General features: G+C 47.3%; 1 protein-coding gene across 1 annotated transcript; it reads right to left on the bottom strand.

The window, feature by feature from the left end:
- Nucleotides 1–1,898: 1,898 nt before the first annotated feature.
- On the bottom strand, nt 1,899–22,927 carry BATF (basic leucine zipper ATF-like transcription factor). The gene is made up of 3 exons (XM_024568332.4): nt 22,622–22,927; nt 20,217–20,321; nt 1,899–2,476 (listed from the first exon to the last, which is right to left on the bottom strand). The coding sequence occupies exons 1-3, from the start codon at nt 22,682–22,684 to the stop codon at nt 2,267–2,269; spliced, it is 378 nt and encodes a 125-aa protein (XP_024424100.1). The 5' UTR covers nt 22,685–22,927; the 3' UTR covers nt 1,899–2,266.
- Between the last annotated feature and the right edge of the window lie 2,347 nt (nt 22,928–25,274).

Genomic DNA, 25,274 nt, shown 5'->3' with positions numbered 1-25,274 from the left:
GAGAAGTCCTTGCTGAGAGATGGGAACTGCGCACGTGAGCTCTGCATTTCTAGTTCTGCCTCTGCATGTCATTCAGAAGGTGCTCAGCCCAGGTCATGTGTTTTCTCTGGGAGTTTCTGGGGGGAAATCACAATGCTAGAGCAGGGGAGAGGAGAAAAATCTCTGATTGGAAGGAAGGCTGCCCCAGACTCCCATGAGAAGCCAGGGCCCGGCAGAGCTGGCTCTAGAGAAAGCAGGATCTAAAGTTCTGCTTCTTAAGACTGAAAGAAAAACCAATTCTTCTCGATGCATGCAACATCTGAGGTGACCTCTGGCCTCTGCTCTGCGTAAAGGGAAGGAGCTACCTAGAACATTAGCCACTAAAAACCAGGCCCTGGAGGAAATTGATGGGAGAGACCCTCCTTGCTACTGCCCTTCATCACACACCCCAATCTACACTGAGTCCGTGAACTGAGAGAAGAGCCCCATTTCCACGTTTTATTGGGAGACCAAAGGTTAAAATGCCAGATTCTGCATTGGAAGCAGTGCTGATCCTGGGGACTGGCCTTCTGGGCTGTGCCCAGCAGGCTCTGAGCCCAGTTCCCCCACACTGGGCATCCACAGGCATCAGCTTCAAGGGCGAGGAGCCCAACAGTGGCAATGCGCCTTCAGAGGTCCTTGGGTCGGACTCCTCCCACAGACGGGCCACTGGAGGTCAGGTGAGGACGCAGCTCTTTCAGGCCTCAGCGGAGTTTAGTGATCACGCTAGCCCAACACTGGCATCATTCCAGCGAGGGAGGGGAGACTTGCATGGCAGAAGTCAAGTTCAGACCTTGCCTCGACCAACCAGATCTGGTGGCCCACAGTTGAGGAGGTCCTGGTACAAGGGAACGGGCCAGCGGCCCCCTCTCCCCTGTGGTCACCATGTCCCCAGATGGCTGCCAGCAGGGAGGCAGTGGACAGTGGCAGTCCCTTGGAAGGACCAAGGCATGAGGCTGAGGGTAGCTGCTGAAGGATATCCCATGCAATCCCTATCAGCTTTGTCCCCCCCGACTCAGTGGGGCCATGTGTGGGGGCCCTGACATTGCTCTTGGGCAGAGATCCTGGGGATCTCTGAGGAGCTCAATGGTTTAAGGATTGGTCAAAACTGTGAGTCTGAAGCTCTGAAGGTGAGCTGGTGTTGCCTGAGCCGCTGCTGCACTCAAACTGAGCTCTAACTGGCAGCCTGCAGAGCCTCGTGGAGACAGGCAGAGCTGTGTGTGCCGTGTCAAGCTCCCCGAGGGAGGCGCGTCTTCAGCAGGACGTGCAGACCCACTGGTAGGACCATGCCTGTGTCTGTCAGCCACATGCTGCCCCAAGAGAGCGTGAGGAAAGCTCTGTCTTGCATGTGAGGGGTGGCACTTGTGTTACTAGAATTGCTGGCATGGGCATGGCAGGCCGCATCATCCAGGCTGGCTGTCTGCATGGAGCAGAATAAGTGTAGTCGTGGGGGGTGGGGATGGGAGCATCAGTCTGAAGGACCACCCCACTGAATGGCATCTTGTACGGGTCCTTCTCCTGGTCTAGAGAATGACCCACTGATAATCTGGGAAGTGTGAGCGATGAGGAATGGAAGGTGGAAGGTCACGGTGAAGGTCATGGCTGGGACCATTTCTTACGGTCCCAACTAGTAAGAGATATACATGAATTTATATGATTCTCATTTGAGAAGGAGAATCAAGAAGATGCCTAGAGGGAGAATTAAAGATTCTTCAAAAACCCCAGCTTCCCAAGTAGGTTCATAAACCATGGAAAATAAGCGGTATTCACAGAGTCTCCAGAGCTTTAAGGGCTCTTAAGTCGAAGAACCGAAAAAAAAAAAAAAAAGTCCCAGCCCCACAGAGTTTAAGGTTTCAAGGGAAACTGCTTTACCAAACTGGTTTCTTTTAAGACATTTATTTAGAAAAATAACCCTCCCCTGCCCTCCTCCCTCTGTGCTGTAGACCTTTGGCTGTAGGGCTGATACAAGTCTGGGCTGGGCTTCTATCCACGTGGGGTCCAGCACCCACCCACGTGGGGTCCAGCACGTGCAGATGGGCTGCCACCCAGCTGGGAGGCCTCGCCCACTTCCAGCTGCCCCATCCTGTGCTCAGTCTTTGTCCAGGCCTCTGTCTTGGCGTCTCCAGGTAGAGAGAGGGCTCTGGGGGCGAGGGCCGCCTGGCCACAGTCTATGTGCCCCTCCGGAGGCCTGCTGGAGCAGCTGGGGACTGTTGGGGGTGGCTCTGCTCTCCCCCACCTCTGGCAAAGCTCAGGGCTGGAAGCGCGGGGAGCTGACATGAGGCTGGTGGAAGGCGTGGGTACTGTACACCACCTCGGGTGGCGAGGGCGCGCTGGTGGCCAGCACCGAACACAGGGGCTCGTGGCTGCTGAGCACCGATGTGAAGTACTTCATCTCCTCTGTGAGCTGCTTGATCTCCTTGCGCAGAGCCGCGTTCTGTTTCTCCAGGTCTTCACTCTCCTGTGAGGGGGAGGGATCGGCATTGGAGATTAATGTCAGGCAGGCCCCAAGATCTGAGGGGTGTGGAGGTAGCAGGAGGAGCCCAGATTGGATTTGCAGGCACATCCATGGGGAAGGGCATCAGAGTTTGTCTGCACATGTGAGTGTGCGCACACGTGCACATAATATTTGTAGTGCTGTGGGGGGGGCACATCTGTATAAGCAAGTGTATACACGTGCATAGATATCAGGTTCGACCATATGCAATTGTTGATACTTGTTTGTTCGACCCATAAGAAGGGCAGTTTCTTACGGTCCCAACTAGTAAGAGATGTACGTGAATTTATATGTGAGTGGGTTCCTTTGTACATGCATGTACGTGGGTCTCTGTGTGTATGTGGGTTGAGAGTGGCAAGTACATGTCAAAGGAAACCGGCTGGCAGGCAGAGCCTGAAAAGATGGAGGAGTGTATGAGAACATCTTAGTACTGATTTCATTCTTTTCCACCCTGTGCTATTCCATGTGTTTTCCAAGTGGTCCCAGCGTTGGGATTTAGTCTCACGAAAGGAATCCGTGGTGAGCTGCCTGTGCCACCCAGGTTCTAGAACACTTAGGGTCTTCATAAATACTAAATGGCCAGTGTCCACCACAGTGCTTGGTCCCACTCTGTCCCGCACACCCAAGAGCCTGTCAGATGGTGTTCAGGGTGTGTCCCAAGTCCGTGTGGTTCCTCATTTCCAGAAACACCTCTCCCCTGCTGCTATGAGAGCCGTCAGAAACGTGCTGATGAAGGAAGCTCGGGGTAAAGAGTGCTGATTACTGATCACACTGTTAATTAATCAACAATGACACTCCGGAATCAGCATTTACTGGAAAACAATCCGCCTTCAGAAAACCCAGGGGAATTGCTTTTCCAATGTGCCTTTCAAGGTTTACAGGCTTTGGCTCAGTGAAACTGACCTTTTCCACTAACCACTGGAGCCCACAGAGGAAGGGAAATGGCTGGGGATGCAAATAAATTACATTTCAGATCAAAAAGCAACCCAATATTTGAAGTCTGGGCCTTATTGTGCTGGTTCTGTTCGATTTAGGTCAGCATTTCCCAGACTTGCCATATCATTAGAATTTAATTTGAGGACTTGTTAAAAATATAGTTTCAGGTGCTTCCTGAAATCTAGAGATTTAAACTCATTGGGTTTGGAATTTGAGGCAAATTTTGAAATTTTAATTTTTAACAAGTGCCCTAGGTCATTCTAATGACCAGACAAGTTTGAAAACACTAGTTAAATGTGATATTAAATTTGTTTCAATGATTCAAGCAGTCATTAAGTACCTGCATCGAGTACATATGAAATCAGATGTTTGTTGATTGACTGGCTGACGATATCAACTGCTGGACTAGAGGATGACTCAAAATTATGATGGGCAGTGAGCAGATGTAAGACAACTTGTCATTGAAAGTTTGCCTTAAGTAATCTACCAGGAGCATGAGCCTCATGCAGGCTAATGAGCGAGTCAGTTACATTGCCAATCGCCCTAACCCTGCTTCCGGGAAGGTGGTAAAAGAGCACAAGTCCATGGTGTTACCCATCAAGCCAGCTTCCATCATTTATAAAGGACAGATGTGATCATGCACAGCCTCAGCCTGGCATTTCCTGTATGTGGCTCTGAGCTAGAAATGTGCCTAGATAAGTACAAAGGAAACCCCCATCTCTAAAACAGGGTGGGTGGTGGGCGGGACACTGGCTGCTGCTTCTGCAAGGTGTGGCTAGCTTACCATTTGGTTGTTTCCGGGCACATCCCAGAGAAAGGGCATCCCCTCTTTACCGAAAGGAAAGATAAAACAACACTTAGACCGGGAGGGGCAGGGGGTGTTGGTAAGACGGGAACTGGGCGCCTGGAGTACTGGTCCCTTCCTCTAGCTCTTTTCCTCGCCCCCTCTTAGAGTTTCCACTGGTGACAACATTTACTGTAAATTCTGTGCTCTGAAGAGCCTGGGCAAACCCCGAGGCAGAAGGGAGGGACTGGGTAGGCGGTGGCTCACGGACCAAGGCCTTGGCTCTGACCTTCTCCCCGCCTAGAGGCAGGCCTAGCTTTCGGGAAGTAACTGCAGGTCCTTCCGAGCTCTGGCAGCTAAGCAAGCTCCGCTGAGCACTCTCTGGCTTTCTCATCTCCCAGTCCCTGCCTCACTGGCTTGCAGCCCCCAGAGCTCTAGAAGTGGGTTCATAACCACTGCCGCCTCTAAACAGAAAACCACCACCTAAGACAACAAACTTGTCTTTACCTTGAGGAGCAAAGCTGCTTCCTGCTAGGGCCCCAGAGAAACCAGCACTGCCAGTCCAGGGACCCTGCAGCCAGCCACTTAACAAGAGAAACAGTTTGACTTCCCTTGCAGGAGGAAGCAGCTGATGAGGGGCCTCCTTCCTCCACATCCCCACCTGCCGTTGCTCGGTCCGTGGGTCTACTGACCCTCCCTGGGCCAGTCACAGCTCGGAAAGGGCTCACCCCGGAGCATCTGGCAAAGATGGTCATGGGAGCAGCCGTTTACATAGAGGTAAAACGATCACATCCCCTAACTTCTCAGTGGGGGCTGGGAACCTAGAACTCACTTAGGGAGAAGAGCAAAGGAGCATTGGGTCATCAAATTTGGCTCCTGACACGCCTGTCTCCTGCTACAGGGGTCAGCGGTGGGCCCGCATTTGTCCTTCCGCATAACCTGCTTTCTTCTCTTGCGGACTCGCGTAGGTCTTCAGACTCCACACACTGGCCCTCTGAGGTGGCTATGCAAGGCCAGCTGCTCTCATTAGCTCCACTTTACAGAAGAGGTCAGCGGAGACCCTGGGACAAACCTACTCTGCCTATCCGCCCAGATGACTACAGGCTGGTGGCAGCAGCTGCTGAGAAAAGGGCTGTAAGATTGACCTCAAGACACCTAGTTTCTTAGAGGTCCAGCAACTTTGAATGAGTGACTGAGCGATCCAAAGCCCCAGAACCACATGGGGGCAGAGCAGGGCAGGCTTGGCTCAGGGCTTCCCCCAGCTCAGCCCTGGACCCTTTAGCACACCCAACTGATTTCCCTGAGACTGGCCACTCAGTTGGGATAACTGAGAAGCCCTCGGCTATTCTATAGTCTCCAAAGAGAAAACCCTGTCTTGGTTTGGGTGGTTCTTAAGTATAGCACAATACGAGATTCCCGAGTCGGTCGCACTCCTCCAATCACAGAGCTGGGCATCTGCCTCCTGCCCTGAGTTGGGAGGGAACCTCCTGTCCAGCTACTTTGCTGGTGGGCCACCCCCAGTCTCGCTCTTCCTCCAGATGCAGAGTAAGGTCCACAATACATGGCGACAGTGGGCTCCATCAGCGGTCACTGGGGGCAGGGCTCCTGGGTCCTGATCCTGGTTGGGTGACTCTGAGCCCTTTGCATGCCTTTGAAACTGGAAGACTGGACCAGAATGATGAGTCTCAACCTTGGGCACACGCTGGCATCAGTGGGGTCCCCTGGGGAGCTTTACCAATACTGATAATTGTGATTTAACCAGTCTGGGGTGCAGCCTGGGCACTGGGTTGTTAAAGGCTCCCCAGGGGATTCTAATGTGCACTGAATGTTGAAAACCACAGGGTTAGAAGATCTCCCACCCTCTTCAACTCTCGAGTATTTCAGATTCCAAACTGACTACCTGAGCATATTAGCAAACTGGAGCCTCTAAGCCCCACTTGTTGGGAAGGTGCGTGAGTGCATGCGTGTGTGTGTGTGTGTGTGTGTGTGTTGGGACAAAGGGATGCAAATGCAACTAATATGAGAAAAATAAGTAGAAACCAAGTTTTTAAAAGGAACAGTGCAGTTTGACTTAATAGCTAATATTTATCAAATGCTACTCTTTTAAGTTCCTCACAGTTATCATTATATTTAACCTTTGCCAACCCAATACAGTAAATAATATTATGAAGCACATTTTGCAGAAGAGGAAGATCTAAGGTACAGAGAAGTTAAGTAACTTGTTCAAGGTCACACAGCTTGTAAGTTGCAGCGCCAGGGCTTGAACTGAGGCAGTCTGGCCTCAGAGGTTGCCCACCATCCTGTCTGCCTTTGAAGTCTGTTTAAATCCTTTGGTATTTGATAATTATCTCCTGTGAGGCGTCAGCCCTGTTGGCTTCCTAATTTCACGCCCCCTCTTCTCCTACCTCATGCAAATCCAGATGTGAGTGTTCACGATTCACCTTCACCTGTGGAGGTACTTGGTGCCTGTCCTGTCATGAACCACAGTTTGGGGGCGGCTACAGAGCAGGCTTCCTGGGGGTGTGGGAACATTCTGGGGAATTCCCTACTGGAGGGGCCGAGGAGGGGGTCACTCAATGAGCTCTTGAATGATGGGGAATCCCCAGGCTGGTCCCTCACCCACAGGGAAGCCAACTGGGACCGAGGCCAAGGCCAGGCTCTCGCCCAAAGCAGGGACTCTCCGGCCATTCTGAGCAGGGCTTGCTCCTCCTTCCCGCCAGCTCTGGATTAGTGCCCTGACCTTCTCTTTAAATCTTCTGATCACAGTTTCCAGAAAGGTGAAAACAGTCTGTGTGTGTCTCTTCATCAACAGAACCTGCAGGCACTTATCAGTAGGGTGACAGGTTAGCTCTTACCCACTCTTAAATATGAGAACAGTGTGTGACGCTTACAGCCCTCCCACCCAGTCATGTGTTCAGTCTCCAGCAGTTGCCAGCCCCCATGCACCAAATACACATATGGGGCAGAGCCCACCATTCCTGCAGAAGTCTGCAAACTGAGAGAGAGGACGTGGTCCCAGCTGCGGTGGGATCCTTGCCTGCGTCTCCCTCTAGTCCTGGGGGAGGCAACCCTACCTCTGGTCCCTCCCTTACCCAACGAGGAGAGAAGAATCACAAAACCACAGGTCTGTGCACTGAATAATGTCTACTTCTGATTCTGGAGGAATCTTCACTTTCCTGCCTGAAAGCTAAAGATCTAGGACCATCAGCACCCTCATCATCAACTGACGCCTAGCCACGCCAGCCATGCCCTCAGGAGCCTCTCTGGAGTCCAGTCACCTATTCCTTGGCTTTCAGGACTACGAGCTCATTGACCTCATAGGTGAGAAACACTCTAGGTTGGCCCACTTCACATTTATCCCAAACTCCTTCCCCTTACTTTCCTCTGGAGAAGCTGGGAGGAAAATACCTCAAATCCCCAGCTGCTCTAAAATCCATGTGACAAATTCTGACCAATGAGATATAAGCAGGAGTATCTGGGGTGGAGCATCCCTTCCCAACTAAAAAGGCAAAGCCTCACCAGGACACAGGTTACCCTCCCTCAGCACAGAGCGATGCCTGGAGCTTCAGCAGCCATCTCGCAGCCTTGAGGAGGAAAGTCACATCCTGAAGAAAACTGTGCAGTGAGAGAACAGGATCTCAGTTCTCTGATGACACCCTTGCACTAGCCCTAGTCTGTCCACTTCTGAATTTCTTATGAGAAAAACAAAGCATGACTTATCGATGACCCCGTTTGATAGTTTTCTATTGTTTGTAACTGAGTGCAATCCTGACTGATACTTCAAATAAGCAAGGTCGTCACTAGCAAGCCCAGGTCTGAAAAACAGACGGCTCATAACTACCTTCCACACAAAGGATTGAATTCTGTGTGTGTGTGTGTGTGTGTGCGCATGTGTGTGTTTTAAGCTGCCTCTGGGACACGGTGCTGGGTGTGTAACCGTATATAACCATATAACTGTCCCACACTCACTCCCCGCATTCCACCACATCCTCCTGATAGGTTGCAAATGTCACTGCTCCCCAGTTCTCAACCCTGGCTGCCACTGCCCTCGCCCAAAGAGCTTTGCAAAACCCGAATCCATGAACTTCGCTCCCGAAAGGTTTCAGTTTCATTATTCTGGACTGAGTCTCAGGCCTCAAGATTTAAAAAAATACTTCCCAGGTGAGTTAAATGAGGGGCTAGCTGGAGAATCACATCCATGGCTGATTTGTCTTAAAAACAGTGTAAGAATATAGATAATACAATAGATACAAGGTTTAATGTTATTACATTTATTTTATTATAGATGCATTTACTTAATATCTTTGTTCTATTAAGTGTGTTTTATTTTATAGTGTATAGTATAAATATAATATAAAGAACTTTTAAAAAGTGGAAGGACATTTCTAATAAAAAAAAATTCTGTAAGTTAATGCCTGTTTAAGGTAAAGTGCCCTATTATTGCTATTACACTATATTTGGTGAAAACTATTCCAAATAGCCCAGAATATTTCATTTTTAGGGTAGAAAGACAAGAGGTGGCGCACCTCTTAGAATCTCATTGATTATGATGGTACCACACTAGCTCTGAATTACTGGACCCGGGAGTGCGGGGACTGTCGCTGTCTTCACTGTTTTGTCCCTGTGACTAGGACGGTGCCGGGAGCTCGGAATCTGTGATCGCTCCCCAAGGTCTGAGCTCTGCACACGAAGAGCCTGCGAAGCAAACTCGGGATGTCCGTGAAACTTGCCAGGAGAGTCCAACCAACTGCTTAAGTACTTTAAGAGCTTCTGCTGTTTTGATTCCAGGAGAGCTACAAATGAGTGTAAGAAATCCATTTTTCACAAACATCTAGGTCAAACCCCTGCTTAGCAACACTTTTGTTTTCAAAACTGAAGCTATGGGGTGGAAGCAGTGAATTGCACCGCCGTAGGAGCTCTGCAGGCCATGGTCCTAGCTCGGATATGGCTTCCCCATCCAGACCAAGTGAAGGAGACTTGTCCCACTGCGATGGAAAACCAAGTCAGACAGTGTTCCTGAGGCTTTATAAACAACCGGAAGGAAGGCCGTATGTTTTTATATGTGAAGAGATATCTGATGTCTTCATCTGATTGATTTATAGGAAAATGCCAGGCTCTCTGCACTAAACAAATGAATAAATACAACTCTTTCCCACGCATGCAAAACAAACAAACAAAAAACCATGTTACCTTGTTTTTGTATTTGCTCTCTCATTTAACTCTCAGACAACCCACTGAGGTGCCATTGCTTCCCATTTTATAGATAAGAATTCAGACTCCAATAGCTCCTCCAGCCAGAATTTTAGGTTCACATAACTCCACCAGCCAGGATTGGAATAAGTTTTAGTGACAACCACCCCCGGACCCCTCCAAATCTGGTTCCTGCTTCCCACAGCATGGCTGCCTTTATTCGTGAGCTCCGCCCCACTCCCTCGCTGTCCCCAGCCCCACGAAGCTCCTTGCTGACGCTGACTGGCAGCACCCAGTCAGGCCACCAGGCTCTGCTGAGAGCCCCGTCTCCCAGATCTGCTCAGTGTCTTCCTCTTTGACTCGTATCTGGTCTCAAACGGCAGGGCCTCTGAAGGGCCTTCCCTGGTCACGGTCCCCACCCCCATTCCTTTGTCACTTTCACCATTACACTCTTTGATTTTCTTCAACACACTCTTCACTTTGTGTGATCAGCCTGTTCATTCATTCGTTTATTTTCCAGTCTGAGTTCTGACGGAACGTGAGGTCCGTAAAATCAGGGATTGGTCCACCTTGTCCCTGCTCTATTCTCAGGGCCTGGAACGACCCTCCTGGCTCACAGGAGGCTATCATACGTGTATACTTGTACAGCGGAATGAATCATTTCTGCTGATATGAGTGCTAGTACTAGGAATGCGGCCTTTGCTTTTAGAATTTTCTGGACCATTCCACCCTCTTAGCAATAAGGCATATTCTTGTGCCAGCTGAGCACCGAGAAAATATTTTAGTTACAGGGTCCTCAGGTTCGAGAAATTCCATTTTAGCGCCAGGACTCCAGTCCCCTCTGCTTGGCCTTTTGTCACCAATCTCGAATATTCCTAAGAGCTCCAGGTCACCCTTCTTGGATCCTCTAAATCTAAGTGAGCAGATATTTACTGGGACAGTCCCAGTTCACTTAATGTCCTGGCATACTTTTTACTAGAGCCCCTTTCCACTCTCAAAAGCATTTCCACCCTAGTCAGGTAGGGTTAGAGCATCACCTGATACGCCAAGGTTGGGTTCGGTCCCCAGTCAGGACACATACAAGAACCAACCAATGAATGCGTCAATAAGTAAAACAACAAATCTCTCCCCACCCCACCCCCGCCTCTCTCTCTCTTTCCCACTTCTTCTCTCCCTCTCTCTCTCTCTGAAAAAATCAATAAATTTTTTTAAAAGTGATTCCATTTGGAGGACAAATTATAAGATCCCCTCTCAAAATGTGACCCCCAAATTCTAGGTCAAGGATATTTTCTCTGTTCTTATCCTTTACGTCCTCCAGAATTCACTCAGCTCTCTATTTCACTATTTTCTTATGATTTTAAATAAAATATACAGTATAAGTACATTAAAGATGTTTTTAAAAAATTATCCATGACCACGACCCTAGTCCTCTAACATGACTGTTTCCATTTGTGTATGTTGCCATCTTAAACTTTCTAACAAACATAATAGACCTATTTTTATAAAATCTCAATCAGTACATATACAAATTGTATTTTCCTTTCTGTCATAATTTGGTAATAATCACAATTAATATTTTTAATGGCTATATCATTAAATAGATAGTCCACAATTTACTTAAAATGGTTTTCTAATGTTAGACATTTTGGTTGCTATCAAAATATTGCCATTATAAATCACGCCGCAGTGAGCACCTTGCTCCCCCCCTGTTTGTCTGTTCAGTCATTTCCTCGGATAACTCCGCAGCAGGGAGATTCCGGGGGCAGAGGGAGCAGCTGGGCTTGCAGGTCAGTCCCAGCGAGAAAGGGTCAGGTAAGGTGCACAACGTCAGCAGCGGTGAACGCATATGTCATTTTCACGGCAACCTCATCGGCATTTAGATGTTATCGTTTCAAGTGATTTGTCAATTAGCTTATTGAAAGTTTCTTAATTTCATTTTAATGTAACAAGTTATTGATGACTAAGGAGGAAGAACTTTCTGTGGGTCAGCTCCCTAAGGCAGCATTCTCAACCAGGGGCAAGTTTGCCCCTCAGGGACCTTTGGCAGGGTTTGGAAGTATGTTTGATTGTCACAGCTGGGGCCGGGGGGGTGGGGGTGCTCCTAGGATGTCATGGGTGGATTTTACATTGTACGATGCACAGAACCCAACCCTCCCTACCCCACACAACAGAAAATTATCTGACTCAAAATGTCAAATAGTGCCAAGGTTGAGAAACACTTCATAAGTATCGTTTTCACAATCAGAATAGAAAGTAGGATTATTTTCACTTTGGTAGGGAAAATGTTACATAAGCTTTATAGTCATCGCCTCTACCACTAATATATTGGAGTCTTGATGTTTTTCTGAAAAAGGATGTTCTTCCTATGGTATAAACATTAAATTTGCATTTATTTAATTTGCTGCAAATATTTTCCCCAATGTGTCATTGTCCTTTTAATTTTGGATTACAACTTTAAGACCTTTTACAATAAAGGAACATTGAAGCTTCAGCCTCTCTGAGTCTTGGACTCTCTCCCTTTCTGGCCTCTTGCTGTGTACTTGGCTCCTGTTGCAGAAGAGTCTCCAGCTAGCTCTTCAGACATTCTGGTTAACTGCCTACTCCTTGGCTTAGCCTTTGCAAGAGGACAGTGAGAGCGATACCGCCTGCATAGCGAAGTCCTGGTTAGCAAGGTGGCAAAAAACGAAAGCTAATGGGGGGAAGGCAAGAGATTTGGGTTCTTGAAAAAGACCTCAGTGTCCTCACTGGCAACACAGCAGGTTGACAAAGACACCTAATTCTGTGATTCTACACACAAGGGGGTATGGCCATCATCATTGTTACTCCCTCCACGAGCTACCATGTGGACGCATGCCAGGACCCCGCCCCCACAGATGTCCCACAGTCTGAAGTGGACTTTGTCCTGTGGAACCCATCTGTGCCTCCTGGGAAGCAGGGGGCCGACTGAGTCCTACAGTGAAGACTAAGAAAATCCCCAGGCTGCGTGGGCATGGGCTCTTCGGCAAGACTCTCCCATTCTTCTCTAGAGAAAGAAGCCTGGTGCTGCTGAGGACGGCTTCTCAAAGGCATCTGCGGCGTGGGCAGCCCTCCCCTTGTGACCCGGGCAGGACCTGTTATCCCATCTGGACAGAAGTTCTTTATAATGTTAAGCCTGGTGTGGAGTTGGCATCCCTTCAAATGTGCCTCCCAAACATAAGCACACCAGCCATTGTCATCAGTGGGACAAGAATTTAGGGATGGTGGGTTGCCTTGACATTTTTTCCTTCCCAAGTGAAAATGGTCAAACTTTTTATGCTGATTAAAAACTACATACGTTCATCATAATAAAATTACAGGAAAATACTAGGAGTAAAGTAAGTGACTCGAAACCCCACCACTCAGAAATGCCCACCGTTACATTTTGCAGGACGCCCTCCCAGACATCTCCCTGAGCGTGCAAACATAACCCAAACCCACAGAGTCTGCATTAAAGCACTGCTCTGCATACTCTCTGTAACTTACTTTTTCCACCCAGTCTTGGCACTGGCAGCTTTCTGCGTTGGTAAATACCATCTCCATCGTCATTTTTAGTGCCAGAACAAATTACAGTGTGTGAATGTATGTACAGTAATATGCTTAATCCCCTTTTATGTTGGGCTTCTGTCCAGTTTTATACTATTGATAAAGTGTTTACTGTCCACAGATAATGATGAATTGAGCATCTTTGTGCAACATTTTTTTTTTAAACTCTTGTTAGTGACACTGCTGCTCCCAAGGGCTTTCACACATAGGATGTTAATGTTTCTTGTTACACAGCTTTCTTTAAAAATCGCCTCAGTGGAGATATCGGTTTATTGCTAGAGACATCTTTACTTTCTTGACCAGGCCTAATGATGGAGGAGGGAAGTGTACATTTTGAAGGAATTTGCTTAAAGAACAAAAGCTAAATTCAGGAAGAGGCTGAAGGAGGGTACAGGCTATGGAAGATGAATACATCTTCACGAGAAGCTGAAGAAAGAGGCCGCATAGCGTCGTGGTTAGGAGGATGCATTCTGAAGTCAAACAGACCCAGTTGTAAGCTCAGTGGACTTGGACGAGTTACTTAACCTAATGGGGGGCTTACAAAGTAAGGTTTTTGGGCAAATTCAATCAGGTACAGCAGGTAGTGTGTGTAACACACAGTGCCTGGTACATGGTCTTGTGCTCAAGTAATGTTTGTAATAAAAGGTTCATAGCAACAGAAGCCAAGAGAAATGTCTCTTTTCCACAGACGATGCACTAATTTTACACAGAACTTCTGTAGGGTAGAACGAGTCAGAGTATTGCTTCTGGGTGGCTTCTGTTATCGTTGCTTTGTTTTTACTGTAACTTTGCTACACCAAGAAACCTTATAGAACGGTTTCCAAGAGAGAGAAAAAGAGCACTATGAGTGAAAAAGGACTCTACGCAGCGCTTGTCTTTCAGGCCTCCCCAGAAGACCGAGAACAACAGTGTCTTTCTAAGGAGGCCTGGGAAGTTCACATCTTTGCTGAGCTTCTTTGCTCCCATTATTCAAACACCTTATTTCTCATAGCATCAGCGTAAAGCTTTATTTCATGCATAATTTACACTCATGGTGTTTGCTACATATGGCACTAAAGATACACCCTAGGACTGTAAACCTTTCTCTTTTATTGAAGTAGTGTGGGACTCCTTCGGAGCTGGCCCCGGGCAAGCACCTGTCCCGCCCTTCTCCCAGGGGACACCTAAAGTTCCAGCTGTCAAACTTGACCGTTACTCTTTCTTGCTTCCAATTGCATCCCCAAGGCCAGGTCCGACTTGCTGACAGCACAACTCTGAGCTCTTATTACTGTCTGCGCACCATCTCCTCTACTTCCAGCCTTTTCCAGAGAAAAGCTTCTCAGTTGATCTCAACTCTCTTTCCCACTGACCTGGGACCCTGACTCAGAAGCCTTCCCACCACGAGGCACCCGAGAGTCACTGCAGTTCACCAGGTTGGCCACATAAATGGAACTGATTTCCCTTCCCTTATATGCCTTGTCTAGCACTGTGGCCCTCAGGGTTCCTCACTATCAATCCTGACTGACGGTTGGCTCTCCCAAAGGACTGAGATGTTTATGCAGGATGTTCAAGGGATAAAATGTCACAGTGGAAGATCATTCTGTGTTTGAAATCAAAATTCAAAAAGAAATCATCCTCATGTGTATGTTGTAGGTAAAACAAATGGAAAGTACTTCTCTCCAGCTTTAGACTCATTCTACTTTTCAGGAATAAATACTATCAACAGTGTTTTGGGAAACCTACTTGAAAGATGGTAAGTTGACCCATCTGTGCACAAATACATTTTTGTTTTCATTAGAGACACACATGGAAGCAAACCATGTAGCACATTCACACATGTTCCACTTACAAGAATAGAAATTTGATGGTCTTTTCAGATGAGCACATTCCGAGGTAACCCATTATTATTTTAACAACTCCATGGTATTCCAATGAATGAGGAAACTATAGTTTAATTAGCCCATTACTGGTGGATATTTAGCTTGTTTCTGGGCTTTCGTATGACCAACAATAGTTAGCTTTACATGTACATAATTATGTGTTAATTATAATTATGTAATCTGTGGGTATGTTGGCAAATAGACTCCTAGGTGTGAAATTGCCCTGCTACAGGGTACGTGCGCTTATAAATTGGATGGACACGCTCAAATGCCCTCTGCGCAGTCGTACCGGCTTATACCTCTACTGGTCACGTGTGCTGGTACCTGCTTCCCCGCTGCCTTGGCAACACCATGTATGAGCAGCATTTTCGCGTTTGCCAATCTGGCAGGAGATCTTCACATTGCTTTACTTGTCATTTCACTAACTACTATAAAAATGAGCACCTTTTCCATATTTATTTGCCACTTACTTCTCTCTGTAAAATGCCTACTCATAATCATCCCTCATTTTTCTTTGGACTGTTCATCATTTTCTTATTCATAAGAGCTCTCACATATTAAGTAAATATTATGCCCTTTTTTGGTCATACGTCTTGCAGATGTTTCTCCCAGTCTGTCGTTCGCCTTTGATCTTACATATAGTACTTTAAGCTGCGTAGAAATTTTCACTTTTTATGTATAGAGGTGATGTACAGCAGTCTTTCCCTTTACGGTTTCAAGGTTTTGTTTTTTATGTGGAAAAGACTCCAGTCCAAGATGAAATTCGTAATGCTCCCTTTTCCCAAATTTCTTTAGTTTTTCTTTTTCTTTTTGTATTTAATCTCTGTGTGTGTGTTGTTTGAGAAATAAAACAGTTAGCTTTCCCCCACCCTCAAATGACTAGCCAGTTTGAAATGCCATCCTAGTCATAGTGCATTTGAGCTTATGTCTTGGGGGTGGACACATGTGCCTGAGTCTTAAATCTGAGTTTGTCTGGAGTCCCGTTCTGTATTCTAGTCTACCCAATACTCTGTCTTTTTCATATCTTTTTCGTTTCTACATTTGTCATTCCCTTTAATATCTTATTCAGGTAATTTTCTCTAGTTGCCCTCCCTTTTTAGATTTTTTTCTGGAAATTCTCACATGGTTATTTTTCACTGGAAACTCAGAATAGCTAATCTAGTTCTCCAAATCCCAGAAAATCCTGCTGGGATTTTATTGGGGTAACATTAAATTAAATTAATTTTTAGATGAACAAAATTGTTATCATTATATTAGGTGTATCTATTTATCTGAGTGTATTTTAAGTCACTTAGAATCATTTTTAAAGTTTAGAAACTTAAGCCCCACATATTTTTTGTTAAATTTATTCCTCCCTTCCATTTGCTGTTGTTGGTGTTATAAATGAAATCTTGTCTCCAATTAAATTTTATAATTAGTTATGGTTTGCATCTAGGAAAGTTGTTACTTTTTGGGGTCATTATAATTAGTTATGGTTTGCATCTAGGAAAGTTGTTACTTTTTGTGTCAACTTTAAAAGCTGACTGGATTCTCTTATTATTTTTAATAGTTTTTTAGCTGATGATCTTGGACCCACGTATTGGCTACTGATAGCTTTTGAAAATGAACTGGTCAGGATAGGCCTTTCTCCTTTTGACTCAATGCCTTTACTGGGCCTGATGAGCTCTGCAGCTGTCTGTGGGAGAAGAGAAACTGAGTGTGAGGGGTGCTGGGTGAGACACCCAATCAGGAGAGAATTAAAACAAAACGTGGACTGTCTGTTGATGTTATGAGAGAAGCACTTGATCCAGTTCCTGCGAGGGGCAGTCAGTGCCGGGTGCCATTACATTTGCATGAGATTAAACACGGTCCTTGAGAGGGGATCTCTCCCTGCTCTGTCGTTTCAGAAGCAATTCGGGTACAGTGTTTTGGTGTAGACCACTTACAGAACACGAAATGGAAAATGTTAAATAGCACCCCGACTTCACTGGGGAAACAAGGTAATTCCTGTTTAGGATAGATAACAGTGATGAAGTTGAGATCGAGACGCTGTGCCCCAGCCCATGAATACAAGCGCGGTCCTTCTGTGACACCGCGCTCTCAGTGGCTTCTGAGCCCTAGTCTTTCAAGTGCAGGTGGACGAGCCCTGTGATTCTGCCAGAGTGCCAGAGAAGGTTCCAGAACTGCAGCACGTGGAGCCAAGCATGAAAAGGAGCCAAGGGCAAGCCAAGCCCTAGATCCTAAGAATGTCAGTGATAAACCGGCAGACTTTCTACCCAGATCACAAATGTCATTAAGAGGCTAATGGATAGAGAAGATGGGTGATTACCGTCTGAGAGGAAATAGACATTTAGACCACAGGCAAACCCTCCATTTGATGGTGGCAGATTTATATGCTGCAGCCAAAAGCTTCTGCCCGAAGTCAAAAACATCCGTTGCATGGGCTGCAATCCCCATGCTTGCTGTGTAAAGTCGGACGTGACCTAAGGAGTGGTGAGGGGTCTGTGCCTAGCTGTGGGAAAGGTGGGAACGTTCTAGAGATGAGGGGCTGGGGTACAGGCATTACTGTGTATGTGACTGGGGGCTCCGTGGACCCCAAGCCCTGGAGGTTACCCCAATCTAGCCAGGACAAGTATAATCAGAGGGTTCTAACTCTTGTCTTGTAGAGAGAGACAGCGGAGCCAGAGTGGAAACCCTGAGCACAGCCAAGAGACATACATGCCACCTTCCCTGATGTGTGCCCCAGGGGTTGGATGAAGACCAGTGGGATGGATGTGCAGGGAGACAGCCGTGTGGCTCAAGGTACAGAAGACCCCTTTGTTCATGTCAGGAGGGAGGAAGATCTCTGTCACCAGAAGTAACCAGGCATGATTTGGGGACCATTTCCAGAGTGGGGGTGTGTTGCAGTGGAGTTTGAAGCATCAAAAGTGTGTCTGAACATTCCAGCCTTTAAGAAATCTTTCAGCCCTGTGATATATATAGATATAGATATAGATATATAGATATAGATATAGATATCGTACATATATCATATATGTTATTATTACAAGAAGCAAAGTAATCATACTTAAATATATAGACATATATTAAAGTGCATATATGTACATTTTTTATTTTGCTTCTTATAATAACTACTATTAATAGTACTCTTATTATACTCAAAATTTTTTAATATTTGTTATGTGCCAGGCACTGTGTTGAACTCTTAGATGCACTATCTCTATAAGGTAGTGACTGTCATTTCCCATTTTATAGACATGGAAACTGAATCTGAGGGAGGTGAAGAATGTCTCTAAAGTTGGCCACACAGATGGCAAGAGCAGAGCTGGGGTTCGAACCCTGTCCTTTTGACTGTGGAGCTGCTGAGCTATACTTAGTTTCCACGTTAAAAAAAAAAATCACAAACACAAAGTTTATAGCAGTTTTCCAGTCTCAGGACATTATCTACTTGCACAGAAAGGAAGGGTTTTTTTTTTTAAAAAGATTTTATTTATTTATTTATTTATTTATTTTAGAGAGAGGGGAAGGGAGGGAGACAGAGAGGGAGAGAAACATCAATGCGTGGTTGCCTCTCACGTGGCCCCTGCTGGGGACCTGGCCCACAACCCAGGCACGTGCCCTGACTGGGAATTGAATCAGCGATCCTTTGGTTCACAGCCCGCACTCAATCCACTGAGCCACACCGGCCAGGGCAGAAAGGAAGGTTTTATCCTGTCTAATTTTCATTACTTTGTTCATTGGCTTGCTCTAAAGAACACCTGAACTAGAACCAGACTCTGGTAGACACAAAGCGAGTGATCATAGGTTTTCAAGCTTCAGACAGAAAACTGGAGTGTTGCGAGACTCTAAGCCACAATGAAATCATGGAAAATACACAAGGAGCAGGACCGCCACCAATTTAACACTTACATTCTGATCGCAGTTACCCAGGAGGAGAACTGACTTGCTGTTCATTCATCTTTTTTGTTGTTGTTCAATCCAACAATCATTTATGAACTTAAAACTATGTTATTATGCCATGGAAGGTTTGCTGAATACATTGCAAATAAAACTCAAGCGTCCAATCAGAGACGTTGCAGCAGCCTCCTGTCTGCCTCCTTACAAAGCTTAACAAATCATCTTTCTTTCTAAAACTACATCTTACTTTTTTAAATTTACTTTTCAATCGCAGTTGGCAAACAATATGATATTCATTTCAGGTACGCAGCATAGCGATTAGACACTGATATACCTCACAAACTGATCACCCCAATAAAGTCTGGCCCCCACCTGACACCACACACAGACACCTTACTTTTTCTTCATAAGATGAAAACAACTATTCTCGCTGGCTGATTTCCATGCTGATCTTTCAAATAAACACAAGCACATTCATTTTTGGCACCAATTTCCCTTTTTACCATTGAAATGAGTTACTGGGCTGATGGAGGTTGGGAACGCTCAGGAGGAAGGACAGAAAGGCAGAGTGGCCAGAGAAAGGGATGAGGGGATGGAGAAGAAGGAGCCAGTGAAGTAAGGGTCGGCTGGACAAGGACCAAGTTAAGAGGCAGAGTGAGGAGAGGTCAGTCGATAAGGTGTGGGGGACAAGGAGGGAACATCACTGAGGAAGTACACAGCCAGAATTTGGAAACATCGACCAGGGCCTTGGACTGCTGGTGGAACTGCAGTTCAGCGCTGACCAGGGCCCCGGCTCAGGCCAGGGGTCGGGGCCTTCTCTAGAACGCTTGAGACTACAGAGGCAACTCAGCCAGGATGGTGACCCTCCCAGGTCGGTGCACAGAACCCTTGGGATATCATTAAAGAGAGGAATTTCAAAGTCAAACCTTAATGACATCCAGAAAAGAGGAGTAACGTACAGCACCCTGTGAATCTCCTTGCCCCAAATGCAGGGCCTGGGGTGGCTGCCCAACTGGCCTCCCAGGAGGTGGGACTATGTGGGACCCTAGCACTGATGGATATTGGGCTCCCCCAAAGCTGTTCACAACTTCTAAGTTCCTCCCAGAGATAGTCTTGCCTTCTGCTCTCTGGGCTCATGAGGGATGGAGTTTTCTCTGGCTACCCCATTGCTGAGCAGGTGATTCTGCCTTCTGTTCAGCCTCTGAGCTGCCTGTGCTCCACTCATGTACCCCTCAGCCCCCCTCAGGGGTCAGGAAGAAGGGCTCCTTTCTCTTTCAGCCTTCTGGCTCATTCCCTGCCAGAATCTTCTCATTACTCTCAAAGGAGAGCCTCCTCTCCCACCTCACCCCACAGCCCTGTCCCTTCAACTCACTCCCCCCACATCCTCAGCTCCACGCAGGCAGACTCAAAGCATCCAAGCTTTGTGGTCCAAGTGTCCATGGGGGGGTAGGGAGCAAAGCCTATGGCTCAAGAGGATAAAAAAGGCCTGAACACTCACCAAGTGCAGGGTGTCAGCTTTCTGTGTCTGCCTCTGTCGGCTCTTCTGGGCAGCAATGCGGTTTTTCTCCCTCCTCTGAACTTTTCTCACATCGTCAGATGAGTCCTGGGAAGCACAGAGGATGACAATTGGCACATCCGTCCCTCTCTTCTGAGCTAAAGCAGGTTCTCATGCTGCTAAGTGTCCCTGTGTCCATCCTTCCGTTTCTTCATCTTTTCATTTGCCCATCCACCCCCTATTTACCAAAAGGCTGAACCCAAAGGGGAACTCTTCCCCACACTCTGTTACGCTGCCTAGGTCTCTACAACTTCTTTGGTCAGCAGTTACAGGAAGAGGGCGAAGGCCTTGAGGCCTCACTAGAGCTGAACTTTGAAAAAAATGGTTGAGGCGATGAAGTGTGTTTTATCACCTCTCCTCCTCCTCAGGGCTGCTCCACCCTTACTCTCTCACTTTTTGGCTTAGAACTTTCCTGCTATTTTTTTTTAACTTTTTTTAGCACCTACTAGGTGCCAGCTTCTGAACGAGTGTTTTTTCAGAGGTACTCTTGGTCATTGCCCCAATTCTGTGAAGTTGGTACTGTTATTTCCATCTTACATGCGAGGACACTGAGACTCAAAGAGTTTGCCCAAGAGCTCACAGTAATCCAGGAGTTACATCTTCCAATGCGAAGTCTGATGCCTTTCCGAGCCCCGCCCCCAACCCCACTGGCTTGTACCCCCGTACCTTCTGCTGCATTCCTGGGCTGAGGTCCCCATCCCAGATCTGTCCCTTCTTTCCCTGCATTCCCTTCATTGTGCTCAGGGGTCTTGACATTCCCCATGACCCTGAGCGTAATGCCTACTACAGAGGCCAAGAATGGCTTTAATGGTGAAGATTACCTGGCCACGACAGGTAGTGAATGGGTACTTAGGAGGTCAAGGGGAACTTGGGTGTTCTCTAAGCACATCTCCCAGATGGGAAGGTCCTCTGCTTGGGCAGAGAGGTTAGGTCCAGCTTTCCCCCAGATGCTGCAGGATAAATGGGGGGTCTAAGTGAAACCCTTCTGCAAATCCTCGCGGGTCTCATGACCCCGCAGTCCAGTGGTGCACAGTTCCCAGGCAAGACTCTGTGCTCACCAAACATATGTCTCACGAGTTTGCCCAACACTTCCAGCCGTGGCAGCAGGAGGGCATTGGGTTAGATAGGAAGGAAGTGCTCTTCCTCTAAGGGGGATGGGGACCAGGTTACCATGGAAGCCATGAGTAATTTCCTTCCTAAGAAGAGCGCAGATTTCCAGGCAATCTGAGCCAGCCCGATACCATCTTGAACAGAGGATCCAGTTGTTTGCCCTCTAGAGGTCTCCACTAGGATGTCCCCCAACCTGTCCCTTCTGTTAGGTAATTTATGACCCAATGCCATTGCATATTATATATCCATGTACTTTTATTTTGGCAGCAGCATTTTGAAAGCTCTCTTGGATATCTGTGCTAAGGAACGAATGGAAGAAATTGTAATCCACTGATATATTGGAAGAGAAGGGAGCCTCTCTTCTAGAGAGAGATGTCCAGAAATGTGGTCAAGAGAACACCTGCGAAACTGTGAGGCAGGCAGGGTGCCCCATTTTTTGGCAACCCCCAAGCTGAAAACTTTTGACTTGGAAGTCACAGTCTAGACCCCAAATGCTCCCAGAATCTCTACCTCAATCTCTCTTGTTCCCCCAGAGCTGAGCTAAGCTGAGCTACTAGTAAATGTCTCTAAGTCTCCAAAGTCGCCTCCTGATTTCTTTCCTTCCTCCCATCTAGAAGCCACAGGGGAAAGAGGTGCAGGTCGCAGCTTGAGCAGCCCTCTCTGCTGGCTGTGCTAGTGACAGGGACAGTGCCCCAGTAGATAAGACAGACCCTTCTGTGCTGCCTGGGTCCCTCCTCCTTCTAACCTTTTTCTCCTTGACTTTCCCTGACCCCTCTCCCACTTGCTCTGATGGCTGTCTCCTGGGATGAAACATCTCCAGCCTTAGGGCTATGGATGCCCGCAGCCCACTCTAAGTCTCCTCCTCTTGGTTTTCTACTGCCTTGGAGAAACACAGAGCCTTTCCCCTGAGACACTAGAGTTCTTTGATGCTCATTCTCCTCTTGGCTTCCTAGAAAGCTTCCTGGGGCAGGAATCCAAGTGAGACGAAGGTGATGGGCACCATTGGAGAACAAGGAGGAAAAGGGGCTGTGGCGGAATGGGCAGGAAGATGAGGGTCTCTGCCAATATGCTCAGCTTGATTGCAAATACCATATCCTAAGTCTAACAGGCTGCTCATGCCACCAGCCACTCCACCGCTGCTCAGCTCCCTGGGCAAGACGGGGAAGCCTGCCTCTCTTCTCGTCCCCTCCTACCCCAAGAGAATCAGAGGGGATAAGGGAAGGAAAGGAGGACTCTACCTGTTTGCCTGGGGGGGGAGAGCGGCTGAAGCTGGAGTCGCTGCTGTCGGAGCTGTGAGGCATGGCTGCAGTCTTCCGGGCTCTCCACGCAGCCCCAGATGCCTCTGGGCTCTCTTGTCACCAGCTGGCCTCCTTTCCTGATGATTCCCAGGCCAGCAGCCCCACAGCCCAGCCCCTCGACAGGTCCTTCCTCTGCCTGCTCTGCAGCCACCTCTGACCCCTGCGTCCTCCTCACTCTGGGGTGCAGAGGCACTGCTCCCCACAGGGACATGTCGTTTGCTCTGGGGCTCTCACGGCTCTCTCTCTTGTGGTTTCTGGTAACTCATGCTGAAGTCACATGGGCGGAAACTTGAGCTAGAAGTTAATTTAAGATAAAATACATATCTGGGAAAAGACCCACAGAATTATGTGAAAGAAAGAAAAAAAAATACACAAAACCCCAGATACCTTCCGACAGTTTGAAAAGGCAGAACAGCTCTCTTCAATTGATGAAGATAAAAGAGAAAAACAGGCCAGGAGGGAAAAACCCCAGCCAGAATTAGCAAGTCTGTCTACTGTCAACATGGGCAGAAAGGAGAGTGAGCAAGGAAGGAGTTTCCATTGTCACCCGACTTGATTTTTAAGCCAAAATAAAACAACAAGACTGGGATTTCTTTCTGGATTTTGTTTGAAAGCAGCTGCCTATCCTTCCTCACTGACCCTGGAGCCCAGCCAGCCCCGGGGTGGGTTGGGAATGACAAGGCTCCAGGCACGGCCTTTCCTAACTGTCACACAGAAGGGGCTGCGGCCGATCTGAAGCCCTGGGGCAGGCTCTGGAACTGATGCTCTAAAAGTGTGTTCACCGCCCATGCCTCTTGGCAGGATGCGCTCCCTAGCGGGGGAGTCCAACCCGCAGCCCGCGGGCCACATGCGGCCCACATGGCTATGGATGAGGCCCAACACAAAATTGTAAATTTACTTCAAACCTTTTTTTTAGTTCATCAGTTTCATTAGTGTTTGTGGATTGAATGTGTGGTCCAAGACAACTCTCCTTCTTCCAGTGTGGCCCAGAGATGCCAACAGGTTGAACACCCCTGCTAGAGAAAAGGTGCCTCTCGGGTTGAGGTTCTGTCAAGAGCTCAAGATTGGCTCTGAAACTTAATGACTCATGGAAGTCACCAGGTCAGAGTCCAGAATGGAGGGACAGAAAGAAAAAAAATGACGTGAGCACTGTGCTTGGAGTCAAACCAACCATGGTTTGACATCTGGCTTGCCCACTCCGTCCATCTGTGGCCTTGGGCAGCTCACTTGGGCTCCATGGCCCCCACTAGCTCCATCTATGAATGGAGGTTAATAGAACCTTTCCTACCCACCCGTCAGGGCTGTCGGAGAAGCAAACACCTCCCACTTCCACTCTGTGATGCTCTACCTGAGCCACATTTTACTTTCTTCATAGTACCCATCAAATTTTATAATTATTTTACTAGTTTATTTACTTTGTGTGGGGGGGGTTGTTTCTTTCATTAGAATGTTAACTCCGCTTGCAAATTTCATGCAGCAAATGTTTATTGAGCACTTACCATGTATCAGGCAATGTTCTAAAGTACTGGGAATACAGTTAGTACTGACTTTCTCTCAGAATGAGAGAGTGAATCGGTTAGCTTGTGCTGCCTAACAACCCACAGCAAACTTCAATGGCTCCAAACAACAACTATTTATCTAGCTTGTGAGTCTGCAGGTGACCTGGTTGGGCGAGGCTGACCTTAGCTGGACTCCATCATGTGTCCTCAGACAGTGGAGGTGGACTGACAGTTGGCTCATCTAGAATGTCCTTGTCTGGGATGGCTCTGCTCCACATGGTGTCTCATCCCCCGACAGCTTTGCCTGGGCTTGTTGATGTGGAATCCTCGAAAGTAAGAGCAGGAGCATTCAAAGCCTCCCGAGGCCCAGTCTCAGACTTTGCACGATGTTCCCTCTGCCACATTCTACTGGGCAAAGACAACCACAAGGCCAGCCCAAACTCAGTGGATTGAGTACTGGACTTCACCTCTTGATAGGAGGAATTTAAAGAATTGTGGCCATTTCTGCAATCTCCCACCAATGAGAAGCCATTGGAGGTTTTAGAGCAGAGAAGTGAGGAGCTGTACCTTGTATTTTAACAGGATCTCTCTGGATGCAGTTGAGCTTTTCCTGGAGGGTAGCAGAGTGGAAGTAGGGAGGCCAGTTAGGATTATGGCGTTGAATTACTGCAATAATCCCAGTTGCAGACAGTGGTGGCACAGACCAGTGAGGTGGTAACGAAGATGGTGAGAAGCAGCCACATCGAAACCGAAAACTACGCCTCTCTTGTTTACACATACATGCCCAGTGCCTAGTACATGCCTAGTAAATAGTTGTCCAGTGAATAAATATATGAATAAATAAAGGAATTCCCATGGAACTTTGCTCATAACTTCTGGTACTTATCATGGCCTATATTGTTCTGTATCTTTTCTCCCTGTAGAATATTGAAAGCTGTGTAAGGATAAAACTGACATATTTATGTTTTATTAAGTTCAATGTAACATTTATTAACCCTATTATGTAGCAGAAATCATAATGATGAATAAGACAGAAGCCCTGCCCTCATAGAAAGAAGGGGAAGTAGTCAAATAACCAAATAGGTTATTGTAAG

Source organism: Desmodus rotundus, chromosome 7 (genome assembly GCF_022682495.2).
Source record: "Desmodus rotundus isolate HL8 chromosome 7, HLdesRot8A.1, whole genome shotgun sequence".
Lineage (NCBI taxonomy): Eukaryota > Metazoa > Chordata > Mammalia > Chiroptera > Phyllostomidae > Desmodus > Desmodus rotundus.
This window is presented reverse-complemented; position numbering and strand designations above follow the sequence as displayed.

Bases quoted from the DNA above. Each gene is read 5' to 3' on its own strand.
- BATF (XM_024568332.4), bottom strand. From the start codon at position 22,684: ATGCCTCACAGCTCCGACAGCAGCGACTCCAGCTTCAGCCGCTCTCCC. The intron at 20,322-22,621 runs GTAGAGTCCTCC...TGTGCTTCCCAG, and splicing joins CTCCCCCCCCAGGCAAACAG to GACTCATCTGACGATGTGAG. The intron at 2,477-20,216 runs GTGAGTGTTCAG...TCCCCCTCACAG, and splicing joins AAGCTGACACCCTGCACTTG to GAGAGTGAAGACCTGGAGAA.